Source organism: Leptodactylus fuscus, chromosome 5 (assembly GCF_031893055.1).
Source record: "Leptodactylus fuscus isolate aLepFus1 chromosome 5, aLepFus1.hap2, whole genome shotgun sequence".
NCBI lineage: Eukaryota > Metazoa > Chordata > Amphibia > Anura > Leptodactylidae > Leptodactylus > Leptodactylus fuscus.
In genome coordinates, this window is record NC_134269.1 from 157,213,514 (window position 1) to 157,234,221 (window position 20,708).

The 20,708-nt window shown below is 45.6% G+C and overlaps 1 protein-coding gene across 1 annotated transcript in view; it reads right to left on the reverse strand.

Annotated features, from left to right (window-relative positions):
- Nucleotides 1-1,148: 1,148 nt before the first annotated feature.
- The window catches only part of NEDD1 (NEDD1 gamma-tubulin ring complex targeting factor), a 50,309-nt gene continuing 30,749 nt past the window's right edge, over nt 1,149-20,708 (reverse strand). The window contains exons 14-15 of the mRNA XM_075274558.1: nt 3,392-3,458; nt 1,149-2,257 (exon numbers count right to left, since the gene is read on the reverse strand). Of these exons, the coding sequence (XP_075130659.1) occupies nt 2,153-2,257; nt 3,392-3,458 (172 nt within the window). The 3' untranslated portion in view covers nt 1,149-2,152. The remainder of the gene's footprint in view (nt 2,258-3,391; nt 3,459-20,708) is intronic.

The window sequence follows — 20,708 nt, forward strand, 5'->3', positions numbered from 1 at the left end:
ACTGACCAAGGCAAAAGATCTACTACCCACTTCTTGTGGGTGGGGCCAAGGCAGGCCTGTGGACGGGGCCGGGCGGAGTGTGAGAGCAGGAGACAGTGGCGTTCTGTGGCCGCCCAGGGATCCCCGGTGTCTGCTTGTTCACAGCGCAGGCTGAGAGTTATCTCTGGACACTGGCAGGCTGAGGCTGCGGCAGCCCCACCTGCCAGTGTCCAGAGATGACTCTCAGCCTGCGCTGTGAACAAGCAGCACCCCGGCTCCCTCCATCCCTAAGAGCGGGGAGCACGTCATCCCCCGGAGCTGCTGCTGCCCGGCCTGCAAGTGTCTGAGGTGCTTGTTCACAGCGCAGGCTGAGAGTCGACTCTCAACCTGCACTGTGAACAAGCAGACACCGGGGATCCCTGGCTGCATCCCGCGATTGACCCATACGTCCTTTGCGATTGACCGGTAGATCGCGATCGACGTATTGGGCAACCCTGATTTAGACACTTATCCAGGTTGTTTGTTTGTTTCAGTCATGCTTTGCATTACACATGCAGACATACTATAAACTAACATTGTAGAATTTGCAAGATAGTTTACTGCAGTCAAAAATAATCAGTGCCAAACATAAACTAATAAGAAGCGCTAAAAGAGTATAACACAATAAAGTAATAGCTGAAGCTTGCTGAAAATGACACAACTATTCTTAACAACTGTGGATGACAAACCATAACTGTAAAAAGGGCTCCACTCGAAAACTCTCCAAAATCACTATGATTGAATATAAAAGCAATTTATTAAAATTCAAGGTCATTAAATCATTCAATGATTTAATATAAGTATAAAGGCACCGTGATTCTCTAGGTACACCTTTTAATTTTTGTTATCATGCTTGACTAGGCATCAATCAGACTTAGCCACAGTACCATTTCTTCTCTTATTACATAATATTGATGTAGTGCTGAAGAGGATTAAACCAGCATTTATATTTATGATTTAAATAAAATTACTTTCCATATCAGATTTGAAATAAAAGTTTAAGTTAATTAGAACGACTAACAAGACGGTTTCACACCAAAATAACGGACATAAAACAAAACAAATAGCGCCAAGGTTAGCTTTTACATATAAAAATACAAACAATTTTTAAAAAAATTACATTCAGAAAGTAAAGTTGGCTACAAACGCCTTATCTTTATTATGTAAATAAATACAAAAAAAATGTTACTGAATGACTTCTTTAAAAAAGACAAAAGCCAAGAGAACCTACGTTATACAATGTGTTAAATATTATCAACATTAAAGCGGGCTTTGCCCACCTCTGAAATGTATTCCCTATCCACAGGGATAAGAGAGGAGTCCAATGCTCTGCTTATGCTAGCAGACCTTGTGGATAAGGGATAAGTTGCAGAGTTGGGAAAACCACTTTAATAGCCTCAATGCTGACAATAGCACACGTCTGAAAACATCAACTAAACTGAGCCCATAGTGGATATAAAAAACAGGCACTTAGGTGTGTATACAACCATTTACATCATATGTCGACATTACTGTAAATTTTACACCTGTAGAGTGTGACATATTAAGCACAAATTGCATATTTCAGGTTTGGTATGCAATCGGATTCTGCTTTCCCATACAAGCCACATGGTTACTAGACAGAACAATCTATACTGTACTTCCATTAGCAAAGACCCTTTGACATGTGGAATAGGTAACACAATGTGCAGACATCAGATATTTAATGTGTAATAAGTTGTCACCTCTGCCTTGTCCTAATTTCTGAGGCAGGAGGGCAGACAACCACAAGTTAAGGAACACTCCCAACAACATGCTCATTGATTTCTTAGAGGAGACAGATGTTTTCTACACTGCAAATGTACAGTATTTGCTATAACAATCCAGAATGTATTATTTCTTTGTTTATTATTGACCTGCTGCAATAGAAGGTACTGTGATTGTGCTTTGAACCAGTCATCTGCTCCCCCTAAGAGTCAATTATTTCCTTCGCGTGAGTGTTTCTAGGCCGACGACAGTCCACCCCTGCTTAAAAACAGGACAGAAAATGGTGACAATACTAAATGACAATATTGCCAAATAAGTAATCCTATCAATATGACAAACTGTGATGAACAAGCACTTTAAGCACTCCTTCGGCATAAAGTTGGTTATCTTAATAGTGAGCTTTTAACCTTTTATTCTCTTCACGGAGCTTCTCTATCTCAGCGACTAGGTTTTCGTTTACAGAGTATCTTTCAAGTAACATTTGTATTTCAGTCTAAAAGAAAAAGGAAAATTAGGAATGTATGGACATAATTCTGAAACCGGCAAAAATCAAACAAACAGAAAAAGGACTAAAATGTTGTAACGGAAAACTGCATTACTTGTAGATGGCTACATGTATATGTAAATAACAATAAGTAACAGTTTAACAAAGAAAACCCTATTTCTCTTACAGGAATTGGAAACAATTTAAAACCTGCAGGATAAAAAAGGCTGTTAAACAGCAGGTAATGTTTGCTACAAGGATTGATATTACTTCATTTACTGGAGTTAGTAGACAGAAAGAAGAGATTAGATCATTCGACAAAGTTTTGAAACCGATGCCAAAAGAAATATCAAGGGCATTTTTCCTATCAAAAAAAAAGCACATCAACATCTGCAAACATAAGGATGAGAATTGAATGTGGCAGCAACATTTCTTAGTCCTTTTATATCCAACTCAGCCGAGATACTGCTATTTTTCCTCATGCGGCTCCTAAAATGTGTTATATACAATCCTTATGATAAATGCTTACAAATAATGTATAAATGTACTCAACAGTGACCAGATACAAGAGCCCTCTCCTGCAAAGGCTATCTTAAGACAAGCTACATCTTTTATATAACATTAATTAGGTTTACTTGTACTACATAGAGCTTCTGTGTGCTCGGAACAAGTCGTGAAGACTCAATAACCCACTTCTGATTTTACTAGGTCTGCATTGCACCATGGTTTCCCAGCTCCTTCTGTCACATTACATGCCGCGAAATGAACCTTCCTTCTAATGGTACAAAGCATTAAAATAATATTAAGTGAACAGGCTACCAGTAACTTATAAGGCAGTGTAACACACATTTTAATAACAGCTTTTTTCTCTTTATTAAGTTTTATTACAACAATTCCTTTCCTTCACAAGTGCTGAGGCAGCAAGTCTGCACAATGTTACTTTCACTGGCACTCTTAATATTAAAATATTTCTTGTTATTGCCATGCACAAAAGCTTTTTTTTATTTCCATGATGAAAAATAGATACATCAATCCACAGAGTAATTTAAAGCTATTTATGTTGTTAAGCAACTCTGGTTTCTGCTGGATATCCTGCTTTTTCTACCTTAACATTAAGCAGAAGTAAATATTGTTTATACATACCGATTGTATGTGAAACTGTTTTATCATTTCCACTTGTAAATTGATAATATCTCGGTGACATGCTTCCCTGAAAAGAAAGGAAATTACAATATGTTTTCAGATACATATAACTGGTGTTCCACGGTCAGCAATGTTTCATTTACACAGTTCTAGTATATTTTATAACCTGATCGATGCCAGGACTAGACCTACTGTAACATTAGTTGGCAGGTTTACCTGAAAATTCTCCTAGGTGACTGGCTGACTGCCAAATCCAAGTGAATTGGCAACCAGGTGCTCACAAGCGCAGCCAAATGCCTTCAACTGGGCAGTGACTGACATCGCTTGATTTAATCTGCCCCTTTAGAAGAAGTTACACAACTATTGCCAGAAAAGAGAAGCCATCAAATAATGCCCACTGTTTTGTCTTTTGGTCAAAATCAATAGAATAAGGAAGCTACAAAGACCATTCTGTAATAGGATACTCACATAAAACAGTTCCAGCACTGCTATGTGACTAATGCTATTTTTTGTGCAATTCGGATTTTTGCAAAAAAATTAAAAATAAAATACATTAAAAAAAAAATGAAACTCTCTCTTTTATGCCACTTACCACTTTCCTGAAAGGGGGTGTGGCTTGGGCAGGCCACCAGGCTGCATAAGATTTAGGATCATTTACACTAATTTACTGACATCAGAAATCTACACAGCCTAAATTTCACTGCGGGCACATGGCCCCTCATCATAAATTAGGCACATCCTAAGAGTTTATCAAGACTAGCTGCCTTTTTATATACAATGTTGTAAATAACTTGTAGAACAGAGGTCAGCAAACTCCAGCACCTCAGCTGGAGACGGCGCTTCAGGTATATTTACCTGGCACAGGCCTCTGTCAGCTGTTTTAAATACATTGCTGCTCCAGGCGGCAATCTTGAAAACATTAAAAATGATAGTATGACAAAGTAATAAATCATCTGCTTTCCTCTGTGCAGTAGCCACGTCTTACAGTACTAGGCTGGATAACCTTAAGTCCTGGTCAATGCAGAAAATCTCTTTTTTGCTATGACCTTAGTCCTGTGGAAATATAATCATGGCAGTCTTGTGATCAGAGAGGTCTCTGATCATGGGTATTTAACTACTCCGATGATGAGGTCAGATGCGACCATAGCATCTCAGTGGTTACTTCTACTTATATTTTTAAGTTCGATAATGGAATGACTCTCCTGGAAAATTGCAGGTGCTTTCTGAAAGCCTCCAGGCTTAAGGCTCAATAGTAGTACAGAAATTTTACCCTAAACTGTAACAAACTGTATTTTTTTAGATTTTCTGAAAAAATTCAAATAGAAAATTTCAAATCACCCCTTTTCCTACAATACATATAAAAGTAAATAAACATAAAGAATCCCCAGGTGCAAAAATGCTCAAAACTATTAAAATATAAAAAATATTTATCCCATACAATGAATGCCAGCCACCTCTAAAAAAAAATGGAACAAAACAGTCAAAACATCAGAAATTCCTCTAAATGGTACCAAAAAAAAATAAAATATATAAAATAAAATGTATCACAGATAAAGCACAACCAACATGGACTGTTTGCAAAGAAAAGTCGGAGTAGAAAAGTTAGGACGATTTATGTGCACACACAAATATTTATTTGCATACATATTAATGAATAATTACTATAAACACATCCATATAAGAGATTATATTAAATATATATATATATATATATATATATATAATGTATGTTATAATCAGCACATTCATGCTGCAATTGGAGCTCTGTTATTGACTAGAGATGAGCGAACAGTGTTCTATCGAACTCATGTTCGATCGGATATTAGGCTGTTCGGCATGTTCGAATCGAATCGAACACCGCGTGGTAAAGTGCGCCATTACTCGATTCCCCTCCCACCTTCCCTGGCGCCTTTTTTGCTCCAATAACAGCGCAGGGTAGGTGGGACAGGAACTACGACACCGGTGACGTTGAAAAAAGTAGGCAAAACCCATTGGCTGCCGAAAACATGTGACCTCTAATTTAAAAGAACAGCGACGCCCAGCTTCGCGTCATTCTGAGCTTGCAATTCACCGAGGACGGAGGTTTCCGTCCAGCTAGCTAGGGCTTAGATTCTGGGTAGGCAGGGACAGGCTAGGATAGGAAGGAGAAGACAACCAACAGCTCTTGTAAGAGCTAAATTCCAGGGAGAAGCTTGTCAGTGTAACGTGGCACTGACGGGCTCAATCGCCGCAACCCAGCTTTCCCAGGATCCTGAATGGAATACACTGTCAGTGTATTCCCGTATACCCGATATATACCCCGATACCCATTCCAACGGTGTGCCCCCCCACCTTCACCCCAGAAATACCCTGCAAGTCCCCTAGCAATAGAATTGGGGCTATATACACCCACAATTTTTACTACTGGTATACAGTGCCATTGTCTGACTGGGAATTCAAAGAATATATTGGGAATACAAATACCCTCATTTCTTGCTACTGCCATATAGTGCCAGTTTCTGACTGGTAATTCAAAGAATATATTGGGGTTACGTGCACCCACAATTTTTACTACTGGTATACAGTGCCATTGTCTGACTGGGAATTCAAAGAGTATATTGGGAATACAAATACCCTCATTTCTTGCTACTGCCATATAGTGCCAGTTTCTGACTGGTAATTCAAAGAATATATTGGGGTTACGTGCACCCACAATTTTTACTACTGGTATACAGTGCCATTGTCTGACTGGGAATTCAAAGAATATATTGGGAATACAAATACCCTCATTTCTTGCTACTGCCATATAGTGCCAGTGTCTGACTGGGAATTCAAAGAATATATTGGGGTTACGTGCACCCACAATTTTTACTACTGGTATACAGTGCCATTGTCTGACTGGGAATTCAAAGAATATATTGGGAATACAAATACCCTCATTTCTTGCTACTGCCATATAGTGCCAGTGTCTGACTGGGAATTCAAAGAATATATTGGGGTTACGTGCACCCACAATTTTTACTACTGGTATACAGTGCCATTGTCTGACTGGGAATTCAAAGAATATATTGGGAATACAAATACCCTCATTTCTTGCTACTGCCATATAGTGCCAGTGTCTGACTGGGAATTCAAAGAATATATTGGGGTTACGTGCACCCACAATTTTTACTACTGGTATACAGTGCCATTGTCTGACTGGGAATTCAAAGAATATATTGGGAATACAAATACCCTCATTTCTTGCTACTGCCATATAGTGCCAGTGTCTGACTGGGAATTCAAAGAATATATTGGGAATACAAATACCCTCATTTCTTGCTACTGCCATATAGTGCCAGTGTCTGACTGGGAATTCAAAGAATATATTGGGGTTACGTGCACCCACAATTTTTACTACTGGTATACAGTGCCATTGTCTGACTGGGAATTCAAAGAATATATTGGGGTTATAAATACCCTCATTTCTTGCTACTGCCATATAGTGCCAGTTTCTGACTGGTAATTCAAAGAATATATTGGGGTTACGTGCACCCACAATTTTTACTACTGGTATACAGTGCCATTGTCTGACTGGGAATTCAAAGAGTATATTGGGAATACAAATACCCTCATTTCTTGCTACTGCCATATAGTGCCAGTTTCTGACTGGTAATTCAAAGAATATATTGGGGTTACGTGCACCCACAATTTTTACTACTGGTATACAGTGCCATTGTCTGACTGGGAATTCAAAGAATATATTGGGAATACAAATACCCTCATTTCTTGCTACTGCCATATAGTGCCAGTGTCTGACTGGGAATTCAAAGAATATATTGGGGTTACGTGCACCCACAATTTTTACTACTGGTATACAGTGCCATTGTCTGACTGGGAATTCAAAGAATATATTGGGGTTATAAATACCCTCATTTCTTGCTACTGCCATATAGTGCCAGTTTCTGACTGGTAATTCAAAGAATATATTGGGGTTACGTGCACCCACAATTTTTACTACTGGTATACAGTGCCATTGTCTGACTGGGAATTCAAAGAGTATATTGGGAATACAAATACCCTCATTTCTTGCTACTGCCATATAGTGCCAGTTTCTGACTGGTAATTCAAAGAATATATTGGGGTTACGTGCACCCACAATTTTTACTACTGGTATACAGTGCCATTGTCTGACTGGGAATTCAAAGAGTATATTGGGAATACAAATACCCTCATTTCTTGCTACTGCCATATAGTGCCAGTTTCTGACTGGTAATTCAAATAATATATTGGGGTTACGTGCACCCACAATTTTTACTACTGGTATACAGTGCCATTGTCTGACTGGGAATTCAAAGAATATATTGGGAATACAAATACCCTCATTTCTTGCTACTGCCATATAGTGCCAGTTTCTGACTGGTAATTCAAAGAATATATTGGGGTTACGTGCACCCACAATTTTTACTACTGGTATACAGTGCCATTGTCTGACTGGGAATTCAAAGAATATATTGGGAATACAAATACCCTCATTTCTTGCTACTGCCATATAGTGCCAGTGTCTGACTGGGAATTCAAAGAATATATTGGGGTTACGTGCACCCACAATTTTTACTACTGGTATACAGTGCCATTGTCTGACTGGGAATTCAAAGAATATATTGGGAATACAAATACCCTCATTTCTTGCTACTGCCATATAGTGCCAGTGTCTGACTGGGAATTCAAAGAATATATTGGGGTTACGTGCACCCACAATTTTTACTACTGGTATACAGTGCCATTGTCTGACTGGGAATTCAAAGAATATATTGGGGTTATAAATACCCTCATTTCTTGCTACTGCCATATAGTGCCAGTTTCTGACTGGTAATTCAAAGAATATATTGGGGTTACGTGCACCCACAATTTTTACTACTGGTATACAGTGCCATTGTCTGACTGGGAATTCAAAGAGTATATTGGGAATACAAATACCCTCATTTCTTGCTACTGCCATATAGTGCCAGTTTCTGACTGGTAATTCAAAGAATATATTGGGGTTACGTGCACCCACAATTTTTACTACTGGTATACAGTGCCATTGTCTGACTGGGAATTCAAAGAGTATATTGGGAATACAAATACCCTCATTTCTTGCTACTGCCATATAGTGCCAGTTTCTGACTGGTAATTCAAAGAATATATTGGGGTTACGTGCACCCACAATTTTTACTACTGGTATACAGTGCCATTGTCTGACTGGGAATTCAAAGAATATATTGGGAATACAAATACCCTCATTTCTTGCTACTGCCATATAGTGCCAGTGTCTGACTGGGAATTCAAAGAATATATTGGGGTTACGTGCACCCACAATTTTTACTACTGGTATACAGTGCCATTGTCTGACTGGGAATTCAAAGAATATATTGGGGTTATAAATACCCTCATTTCTTGCTACTGCCATATAGTGCCAGTTTCTGACTGGTAATTCAAAGAATATATTGGGGTTACGTGCACCCACAATTTTTACTACTGGTATACAGTGCCATTGTCTGACTGGGAATTCAAAGAGTATATTGGGAATACAAATACCCTCATTTCTTGCTACTGCCATATAGTGCCAGTTTCTGACTGGTAATTCAAAGAATATATTGGGGTTACGTGCACCCACAATTTTTACTACTGGTATACAGTGCCATTGTCTGACTGGGAATTCAAAGAGTATATTGGGAATACAAATACCCTCATTTCTTGCTACTGCCATATAGTGCCAGTTTCTGACTGGTAATTCAAAGAATATATTGGGGTTACGTGCACCCACAATTTTTACTACTGGTATACAGTGCCATTGTCTGACTGGGAATTCAAAGAATATATTGGGAATACAAATACCCTCATTTCTTGCTACTGCCATATAGTGCCAGTTTCTGACTGGTAATTCAAAGAATATATTGGGGTTACGTGCACCCACAATTTTTACTACTGGTATACAGTGCCATTGTCTGACTGGGAATTCAAAGAATATATTGGGAATACAAATACCCTCATTTCTTGCTACTGCCATATAGTGCCAGTGTCTGACTGGGAATTCAAAGAATATATTGGGGTTACGTGCACCCACAATTTTTACTACTGGTATACAGTGCCATTGTCTGACTGGGAATTCAAAGAATATATTGGGAATACAAATACCCTCATTTCTTGCTACTGCCATATAGTGCCAGTGTCTGACTGGGAATTCAAAGAATATATTGGGGTTACGTGCACCCACAATTTTTACTACTGGTATACAGTGCCATTGTCTGACTGGGAATTCAAAGAATATATTGGGGTTATAAATACCCTCATTTCTTGCTACTGCCATATAGTGCCAGTTTCTGACTGGTAATTCAAAGAATATATTGGGGTTACGTGCACCCACAATTTTTACTACTGGTATACAGTGCCATTGTCTGACTGGGAATTCAAAGAATATATTGGGAATACAAATACCCTCATTTCTTGCTACTGCCATATAGTGCCAGTGTCTGACTGGGAATTCAAAGAATATATTGGGGTTACGTGCACCCACAATTTTTACTACTGGTATACAGTGCCAATTTCTAACTAGGAATTCAAAATGCGCAAGGCTCCCGGAAAGGGACGTGGACGAGGCCGTGGGCGAGGTCGGGGGAATGGTTCTGGGGAGCAAGGTAGCAGTGAAGCCACAGGGCGTCCCGTGCCTACTCCTGTGGGGCAGCAAGCATTGCGCCACTCCACAGTGCCAGGGTTGCTTGCCACATTAACTAAACTGCAGGGTACAAACCTTAGTAGGCCCGAGAACCAGGAACAGGTCTTGCAATGGCTGTCAGAGAACGCTTACAGCACATTGTCCAGCAGCCAGTCAGACTCTGCCTCCTCTCCTCCTATTACCCAACAGTCTTGTCTTCCTTCCTCCCAAAATTCCGAAGCTTTACAGAACAATAACCCAAACTGTCCCTGCTCCCCAGAGCTGTTCTCCGCTCCTTTCATTGTCCCTCAACCTGCCTCTCCACGTCACGATTCCACGAACCTAACAGAGGAGCATCTGTGTCCAGATGCTCAAACACTAGAGTCTCCTCCATCTCCGTTCGATTTGGTGGTGGATGACCAGCAACCCACCCTCATCGACGATGATGTGACGCAGTTGCCGTCAGGGCATCCAGTTGACTGGCGCATTGTGCGGGAGGAGGAGATGAGACAGGAGTTGGAAGAGGAAGTGGTGGATGATGAGGACACTGACCCGACCTGGACAGGGGGGATGTCAAGCGGGGAAAGTAGTGTGGATGTTGAGGCAGGTGCAGCACCAAAAAGGGTAGCTAGAGGCAGAGGCAGAGGTCAGCAGCTTAGGCGAAGCCAGGCCACACCCGGAATCTCCCAAGATGTTCCAGTTCGTACCCAGCCCCGAAAAACTCCCACCTCGAGGGCACGTTTCTCGAAGGTGTGGAGTTTTTTCAAGGAATGCGCCGAGGACAGATATAGTGTTGTCTGCACAATTTGCCTCTCGAAATTGATTAGGGGCTCTGAGAAGAGCAACCTGTCCACCACTTCAATGCGCCGTCATTTGGAATCCAAGCACTGGAATCAGTGGCAGGCAGCAACGGCAGGACAAAGGCCGCCTGCCGTTCACGCCACTGCCACTGCCTCTGCCTCTGCCACTGCCACTGCTGACTGTGCTGGCGATGCACTCCAGAGGACGAGCCAGGACACCACTTCATCTGCCTCCGCCACTTTGTTGACTTCTACCTCATCCTCCCCTGGTCCTGTCTTATCTCCTTCTCCTGCACCATCAAAGGCACCATCAGGCGTTTCTTTACAACAACCCACCATCTCTCAGACATTGGAGCGGCGGCAGAAATACACTGCTAACCACCCACACGCGCAAGCCTTGAACGCCAACATCGCTAAACTGCTGGCCCAGGAGATGTTGGCGTTCCGGCTTGTTGAAACTCCCGCCTTCCTGGACCTGATGGCAACTGCGGCACCTCGCTATGCCGTCCCTAGCCGTCACTACTTCTCCCGGTGTGCCGTCCCCGCCTTGCACCAGCACGTGTCACTCAACATCAGGCGGGCCCTTAGTTCCGCGCTTTGCACAAAGGTCCACTTGACCACCGACGCGTGGACAAGTGCATGCGGACAGGGACGCTACATTTCACTGACGGCACACTGGGTGAATGTAGTTGAGGCTGGGACTGCTTCCCAAACTGGCCCGGTGTACCTCGTCTCCCCGCCTAACATTCCTGGCAGGGACACGAGAAGAACACCCCCCTCCTCCTCCTCCTCTACCGCCTCCTCCTCCGCCACCGCCTCCTCCTCCGCCACCGCCTCCTCCTCCGCTGTTAGATTGACCCCAGCTACGAGTTGGAAACGTTGCAGCACTGGCGTTGGTAGACGTCAGCAGGCTGTGCTGAAGCTGATCAGCTTGGGGGACAGACAGCACACTGCCTCCGAGGTGAGGGATGCCCTCCTCGATGAGACGGCAATATGGTTTGAGCCGCTGCACCTGGGCCCAGGCATGGTCGTTTGTGATAACGGCCGGAACCTGGTAGCAGCTCTGGAGCTTGCCGGACTCCAACATGTTCCATGCCTGGCCCACGTCTTCAACCTAGTGGTGCAACGTTTCCTAAAGAGCTACCCCAATGTTCCAGAGCTACTGGTGAAAGTGCGGCGCATGTGCGCCCACTTTCGCAAGTCGACAGTAGCCGCTGCTAGCTTAAAATCTCTCCAGCAACGCCTGCATGTGCCACAACACCGGCTTTTGTGCGACGTCCCCACACGCTGGAACTCAACGTTTCAGATGTTGAATAGAGTGGTTGAGCAGCAGAGACCTTTGATGGAATACCAGCTACAAAACCCTAGGGTGCCACAAAGTCAGCTGCCTCAGTTTCACATCCATGAGTGGCCATGGATGAGAGACCTTTGTGACATCCTACGGGTCTTTGAGGAGTCCACAAGGAGGGTGAGCTCTGAGGATGCGATGGTGAGCCTTACAATCCCGCTCTTGTGTGTTCTGAGAGAATCCCTGATTGACATCAGGGATAACTCAGATCACACAGAGGAGTTAGGGATAGCATCCGATCCGTCACAGCTGGAGAGTAGGTCCACACATCTGTCCGCTTCACTGCGTTTAATGGAGGAGGAGGAGGAGGAGGAGGAGGAGGAAGAAGAGTTGTCCGATGATGTGATGGTGATACAGGAGGCTTCCGGGCAACTTCGAATCGTCCCATTGTTGCAGCGCGGATGGGTAGACATGGAGGATGAGGAGGAAATGGAGATTGAACTTTCCGGTGGGGCCAGAGGAGTCATGCCAACTAACACTGTGGCAGACATGGCTGAGTTCATGTTGGGGTGCTTTACAACCGACAAGCGTATTGTCAAAATCATGGAGGACAACCAGTACTGGATCTTTGCTATCCTTGACCCCCGGTATAAAAACAACATCTCGTCTTTTATTCCGGTAGAGGGGAGGGCCAATCGCATCAATGCTTGCCACAGGCAATTGGTGCAGAATATGATGGAGATGTTTCCAGCATGTGACAGTGGCGGCAGGGAGGGCAGTTCCTCCAGTAGGCAACCAAGTTCTCACCGGTCCACACAAACGAGGGGCACACTGTCTAAGGTCTGGGACACCTTGATGGCACCCCCTCGCCAAAGTGCCGCCACGGAGGGTCCTAGTGTCACCAGGCGTGAGAAGTATAGGCGCATGTTGCGGGAATACCTTTCCGACCACAGCCCTGTCCTCTCCGACCCCTCTGCGCCCTACACGTATTGGGTGTCGAAGTTGGACCTGTGGCTTGAACTTGCCCTATATGCCTTGGAGGTGCTGTCCTGTCCTGCCGCCAGCGTCCTATCTGAGAGGGTGTTCAGTGCAGCCGGTGGCATCATCACTGACAAGCGCACCCGTCTGTCAGCTGAGAGTGCCGACCGGCTCACTTTGATAAAAATGAACCACCACTGGGTAGAGCCGTCATTTTTGTGCCCACCTGTGTAAAGCACCCCAACATGAAACTCCATGTCTGTACTCAACCTCTCCAATTCCTCCGCATCCTCATACTCATCCACCATAAGCGTTGCACAATTCTGCTAATACTAGGCTCCCTCCAACATGATTTCCCCCAACTCTGCTGGTTAGAGGCTCCCTCCACCCTGATTTCCACCAACTCTGCTGGTTAGAGGCTCCCTCCACCCTGCTTTCCCACAACTCTGCTGGTTAGAGGCTCCTTCCACCATGAATTTGCCCAAACTGGGCTGTTTAGAGGCTCCCTCCACCATGAATTGGTCCAAACTGGGCTGGTTAGAGGCTCCCTCCACCATTAATTGGTCCAAACTGGGCTGGTTAGAGGCTCCCTCCACAATTAATTGGTCCAAACTGGGCTAATTAGAGGCTCCCTCCACCATGAATTGGTCCAAACTGGGTTTTTTAGAGGCTCCCTCCACCATGAATTGGTCCAAACTGGGCTGGTTAGAGGCTCCCTCCACCATGAATTTCCCAAAACTTGGCTGTTTAGAGGCTCCCTCCACCATTAATTGGTCCAAACTGGGCTGGTTAGAGGCTCCCTCCACCATGAATTGGTCCAAACTGGGCTGGTTAGAGGCTCCCTCCACCATTAATTGGTCCAAACTGGGCTGGTTAGAGGCTCCCTCCACCATGAATTTGCCCAAACTGGGCTGGTTAGAGGCTCCCTCCACCATGAATTGGTCCAAACTGGGCTGGTTAGAGGCTCCCTCCACCATGAATTTGCCCAAACTGGGCTGTTTAGAGGCTCCCTCCACCATTAATTGGTCCAAACTGGGCTGGTTAGAGGCTCCCTCCACCATGAATTTGCCCAAACTGGGCTGTTTAGAGGCTCCCTCCACCATGAATTGGTCCAAACTGGGTTTTTTAGAGGCTCCCTCCACCATGAATTGGTCCAAACTGGGCTGGTTAGAGGCTCCCTCCACCATGAATTTCCCAAAACTTGGCTGTTTAGAGGCTCCCTCCACCATGAATTGGTCCAAACTGGGCTGGTTAGAGGCTCCCTCCACCATTAATTGGTCCAAACTGGGCTGGTTAGAGGCTCCCTCCACCATGAATTTGCCCAAACTGGGCTGGTTAGAGGCTCCCTCCACCATGAATTTGCCCAAACTGGGCTGTTTAGAGGCTCCCTCCACCATTAATTGGTCCAAACTGGGCTGGTTAGAGGCTCCCTCCACCATGAATTTGCCCAAACTGGGCTGTTTAGAGGCTCCCTCCACCATGAATTTGCCCAAACTGGGCTGTTTAGAGGCTCCCTCCACCATTAATTGGTCCAAACTGGGCTGGTTAGAGGCTCCCTCCACCATGAATTTGCCCAAACTGGGCTGTTTAGAGGCTCCCTCCACCATGAATTGGTCCAAACTGGGTTTTTTAGAGGCTCCCTCCACCATGAATTGGTCCAAACTGGGCTGGTTAGAGGCTCCCTCCACCATGAATTTCCCAAAACTTGGCTGTTTAGAGGCTCCCTCCACCATGAATTGGTCCAAACTGGGCTGGTTAGAGGCTCCCTCCACCATTAATTGGTCCAAACTGGGCTGGTTAGAGGCTCCCTCCACCATGAATTTGCCCAAACTGGGCTGTTTAGAGGCTCCCTCCACCATGAATTTGCCCAAACTGGGCTGTTTAGAGGCTCCCTCCACCATGAATTGGTCCAAACTGGGTTTTTTAGAGGCTCCCTCCACCATGAATTGGTCCAAACTGGGCTGGTTAGAGGCTCCCTCCACCATGAATTTCCCAAAACTTGGCTGTTTAGAGGCTCCCTCCACCATGAATTGGTCCAAACTGGGCTGGTTAGAGGCTCCCTCCACCATTAATTGGTCCAAACTGGGCTGGTTAGAGGCTCCCTCCACCATGAATTTGCCCAAACTGGGCTGGTTAGAGGCTCCCTCCACCATGAATTTGCCCAAACTGGGCTGTTTAGAGGCTCCCTCCACCATTAATTGGTCCAAACTGGGCTGGTTAGAGGCTCCCTCCACCATGAATTTGCCCAAACTGGGCTGTTTAGAGGCTCCCTCCACCATGAATTTGCCCAAACTGGGCTGTTTAGAGGCTCCCTCCACCATTAATTGGTCCAAACTGGGCTGGTTAGAGGCTCCCTCCACCATGAATTTGCCCAAACTGGGCTGTTTAGAGGCTCCCTCCACCATTAATTGGTCCAAACTGGGCTGGTTAGAGGCTCCCTCCACCATGAATTTGCCCAAACTGGGCTGTTTAGAGGCTCCCTCCACCATGAATTTGCCCAAACTGGGCTGTTTAGAGGCTCCCTCCACCATTAATTGGTCCAAACTGGGCTGGTTAGAGGCTCCCTCCACCATGAATTTGCCCAAACTGGGCTGTTTAGAGGCTCCCTCCACCATGAATTGGTCCAAACTGGGTTTTTTAGAGGCTCCCTCCACCATGAATTGGTCCAAACTGGGCTGGTTAGAGGCTCCCTCCACCATGAATTTCCCAAAACTTGGCTGTTTAGAGGCTCCCTCCACCATGAATTGGTCCAAACTGGGTTTTTTAGAGGCTCCCTCCACCATGAATTGGTCCAAACTGGGCTGGTTAGAGGCTCCCTCCACCATGAATTTCCCAAAACTTGGCTGTTTAGAGGCTCCCTCCACCATGAATTGGTCCAAACTGGGCTGGTTAGAGGCTCCCTCCACCATTAATTGGTCCAAACTGGGCTGGTTAGAGGCTCCCTCCACAATTAATTGGTCCAAACTGGGCTAATTAGAGGCTCCCTCCACCATGAATTGGTCCAAACTGGGTTTTTTAGAGGCTCCCTCCACCATGAATTGGTCCAAACTGGGCTGGTTAGAGGCTCCCTCCACCATGAATTTCCCAAAACTTGGCTGTTTAGAGGCTCCCTCCACCATTAATTGGTCCAAACTGGGCTGGTTAGAGGCTCCCTCCACCATGAATTGGTCCAAACTGGGCTGGTTAGAGGCTCCCTCCACCATTAATTGGTCCAAACTGGGCTGGTTAGAGGCTCCCTCCACCATGAATTTGCCCAAACTGGGCTGGTTAGAGGCTCCCTCCACCATGAATTGGTCCAAACTGGGCTGGTTAGAGGCTCCCTCCACCATGAATTTGCCCAAACTGGGCTGTTTAGAGGCTCCCTCCACCATTAATTGGTCCAAACTGGGCTGGTTAGAGGCTCCCTCCACCATGAATTTGCCCAAACTGGGCTGTTTAGAGGCTCCCTCCACCATGAATTGGTCCAAACTGGGTTTTTTAGAGGCTCCCTCCACCATGAATTGGTCCAAACTGGGCTGGTTAGAGGCTCCCTCCACCATGAATTTCCCAAAACTTGGCTGTTTAGAGGCTCCCTCCACCATGAATTGGTCCAAACTGGGCTGGTTAGAGGCTCCCTCCACCATGAATTGGTCCAAACTGGGCTGGTTAGAGGCTCCCTCCACCATTAATTGGTCCAAACTGGGCTGGTTAGAGGCTCCCTCCACCATGAATTTGCCCAAACTGGGCTGGTTAGAGGCTCCCTCCACCATGAATTGGTCCAAACTGGGCTGGTTAGAGGCTCCCTCCACCATGAATTTGCCCAAACTGGGCTGTTTAGAGGCTCCCTCCACCATTAATTGGTCCAAACTGGGCTGGTTAGAGGCTCCCTCCACCATGAATTTGCCCAAACTGGGCTGTTTAGAGGCTCCCTCCACCATGAATTGGTCCAAACTGGGTTTTTTAGAGGCTCCCTCCACCATGAATTGGTCCAAACTGGGCTGGTTAGAGGCTCCCTCCACCATGAATTTCCCAAAACTTGGCTGTTTAGAGGCTCCCTCCACCATGAATTGGTCCAAACTGGGCTGGTTAGAGGCTCCCTCCACCATTAATTGGTCCAAACTGGGCTGGTTAGAGGCTCCCTCCACCATGAATTTGCCCAAACTGGGCTGGTTAGAGGCTCCCTCCACCATGAATTTGCCCAAACTGGGCTGTTTAGAGGCTCCCTCCACCATTAATTGGTCCAAACTGGGCTGGTTAGAGGCTCCCTCCACCATGAATTTGCCCAAACTGGGCTGTTTAGAGGCTCCCTCCACCATGAATTTGCCCAAACTGGGCTGTTTAGAGGCTCCCTCCACCATTAATTGGTCCAAACTGGGCTGGTTAGAGGCTCCCTCCACCATGAATTTGCCCAAACTGGGCTGTTTAGAGGCTCCCTCCACCATGAATTGGTCCAAACTGGGTTTTTTAGAGGCTCCCTCCACCATGAATTGGTCCAAACTGGGCTGGTTAGAGGCTCCCTCCACCATGAATTTCCCAAAACTTGGCTGTTTAGAGGCTCCCTCCACCATGAATTGGTCCAAACTGGGCTGGTTAGAGGCTCCCTCCACCATTAATTGGTCCAAACTGGGCTGGTTAGAGGCTCCCTCCACCATGAATTTGCCCAAACTGGGCTGTTTAGAGGCTCCCTCCACCATGAATTTGCCCAAACTGGGCTGTTTAGAGGCTCCCTCCACCATGAATTGGTCCAAACTGGGTTTTTTAGAGGCTCCCTCCACCATGAATTGGTCCAAACTGGGCTGGTTAGAGGCTCCCTCCACCATGAATTTCCCAAAACTTGGCTGTTTAGAGGCTCCCTCCACCATGAATTGGTCCAAACTGGGCTGGTTAGAGGCTCCCTCCACCATTAATTGGTCCAAACTGGGCTGGTTAGAGGCTCCCTCCACCATGAATTTGCCCAAACTGGGCTGGTTAGAGGCTCCCTCCACCATGAATTTGCCCAAACTGGGCTGTTTAGAGGCTCCCTCCACCATTAATTGGTCCAAACTGGGCTGGTTAGAGGCTCCCTCCACCATGAATTTGCCCAAACTGGGCTGTTTAGAGGCTCCCTCCACCATGAATTGGTCCAAACTGGGTTTTTTAGAGGCTCCCTCCACCATGAATTGGTCCAAACTGGGCTGGTTAGAGGCTCCCTCCACCATGAATTTCCCAAAACTTGGCTGTTTAGAGGCTCCCTCCACCATGAATTGGTCCAAACTGGGCTGGTTAGAGGCTCCCTCCACCATTAATTGGTCCAAACTGGGCTGGTTAGAGGCTCCCTCCACCATGAATTTGCCCAAACTGGGCTGTTTAGAGGCTCCCTCCACCATGAATTTGCCCAAACTGGGCTGGTTAGAGGCTCCCTCCACCATGAATTGGTCCAAACGGGTTTTTAGAGGCTCCCTTCACCATGAATTGGTCCAAACTTGGCTGTTTAGAGGCTCCCTCCACCATGAATTGGTCCAAACTGGGGTGGTTAGAGGCTCCCTCCACCATTAATTGGTCCAAACTGGGCTGGTTAGAGGCTCCCTCCACCATGAATTTGCCCAAACTGGGCTGTTTAGAGGCTCCCTCCACCATGAATTTGCCCAAACTGGGCTGGTTAGAGGCTCCCTCCACCATGAATTGGTCCAAACGGGTTTTTAGAGGCTCCCTTCACCATGAATTGGTCCAAACTTGGCTGTTTAGAGGCTCCCTCCACCATGAATTGGTCCAAACTGGGGTGGTTAGAGGCTCCCTCCACCATTAATTGGTCCAAACTGGACTGGTTAGAGGCTCCCTCCACCATGAATTTGCCCAAACTGGGCTGGTTAGAGGCTCCCTCCACCATGAATTGGTCCAAACTGGGGTGGTTAGAGGCTCCCTCCACCATTAATTGGTCCAAACTGGGCTGGTTAGAGGCTCCCTCCACCATTAATTGGTCCAAACTGGGCTGGTTAGAGGCTCCCTCCACCATGAATTTGCCCAAACTGGGCTGGTTAGAGGCTCCCTCCACCATGAATTGGTCCAAACTGGGTTTTTTAGAGGCTCCCTCCACCATGAATTTGCCCAAACTGGGCTGGTTAGAGGCTCCCTCCACCATGAATTGGTCCAAACTGGGGTTTTTAGAGGCTCCCTCCACCATGAATTTGCCCAAACTCTGCTGGTTAGAGGCTCAATCCACCCTGATTTTCAAAACAAATGTTGGTGCCAACCTCAACTTACTACAAGGGCCAAATTCACTGCTGGTGACAAGCTCTCCTCACTGCAAGTGCCAAATACACATGTTTCAAGGTGTTTTCCTACTGTCAGAGAGGTGGTATTGAGTGTGTAAAGTGTGTAGTTGTTAGGCTGTGATGTTGGGGTAATAGAGGGTCTTTGGTGTGTTAGATGCCCCCAGACATGCTTCCCCTGCTGTCCCAGTGTCATTCCAGAGGTGTTGGCATCATTTCCTGGGGTGTCATAGTGGACTTGGTGACCCTCCAGACACGGATTTGGGTTTCCCCCTTAACGAGTATCTGTTCCCCATAGACTATAATGGGGTTCGAAACCCGTTCGAACACACGAACATTGAGCGGCTGTTCGAATCGAATTTCGAACCTCGAACATTTTAGTGTTCGCTCATCTCTATTATTGACAACTGGTTGCACAGTCTCTGGAGAACTTCAGCTCTAGATCTACATATGTGGTTCACAGGCTTTCAATTCCAACAGCTGGTTAGAATGCTATCTGCTCAGAACAGTTCCTCCTGAGTCCCATCACAGTTCACAACATTGAAAAGGGTCAGAGCCTCCCACTGTCAGTTGTGTTTCTTCTTAAGAACTAGCCGACATAAACCCATCTGGTAGACTGTCTTAATATAGTGAGAGACCATGAAGGGAGTTTTTAGGTCATCAGACCAACATAACGTTATGTCTTATGAAACAAAGTTTTAAGGAGTTTACAAACCAAATTGGCTTTAACAATACAATCATTTACTATACAAATAAAATAAATCACAACAAATGGGAAAACTGCTTTGTGCAAGTTGTTTTCACTTCACTGCACTAAGCGATTAGTCAGCATATGGGGATATGGTACTTTAAAATTGTAAATGTAACTTCTCCATTAATCTGGCATTTGATAATACGTTAACACTGATAAAATAAAAATCAAACAAAAAATGCTCAAATGCCAGCAAGGAGACATTGGCTCGCTAGTTATAATTGTAAGAGCCTTAGGCCGGGGCCCCATGGACCGGAAATGCCGCGATTATACGGAAATTGCGGCATTATACAGTAACTACAAAGTGGATGGGATTCATGCGAATCCTATGCCCACTTTGCGCTTAAAACCGTAGCGCAATCACGCTGCGATTTCCAAAACCGGCGCGGTTTTGGAAATTGCAGCATGTCAATTATATTTACGGAAATGCCGGTGGCATTCCCGTAGATATAATGGTAACAGAAAGTCCGTGGCGGAAAACTCTGTGATCTTTCTGTTCAAAGTACTGCAGAAAGAACTGTGATCCGTTCGTGCTTCGGCTGTTCCCAAAGCGCTTTAGCGCGGCGTTTCCGGCCTGTGGGGCCTCAGCCTTAAAGAGATTTTAAGTTGGAAGAAAGA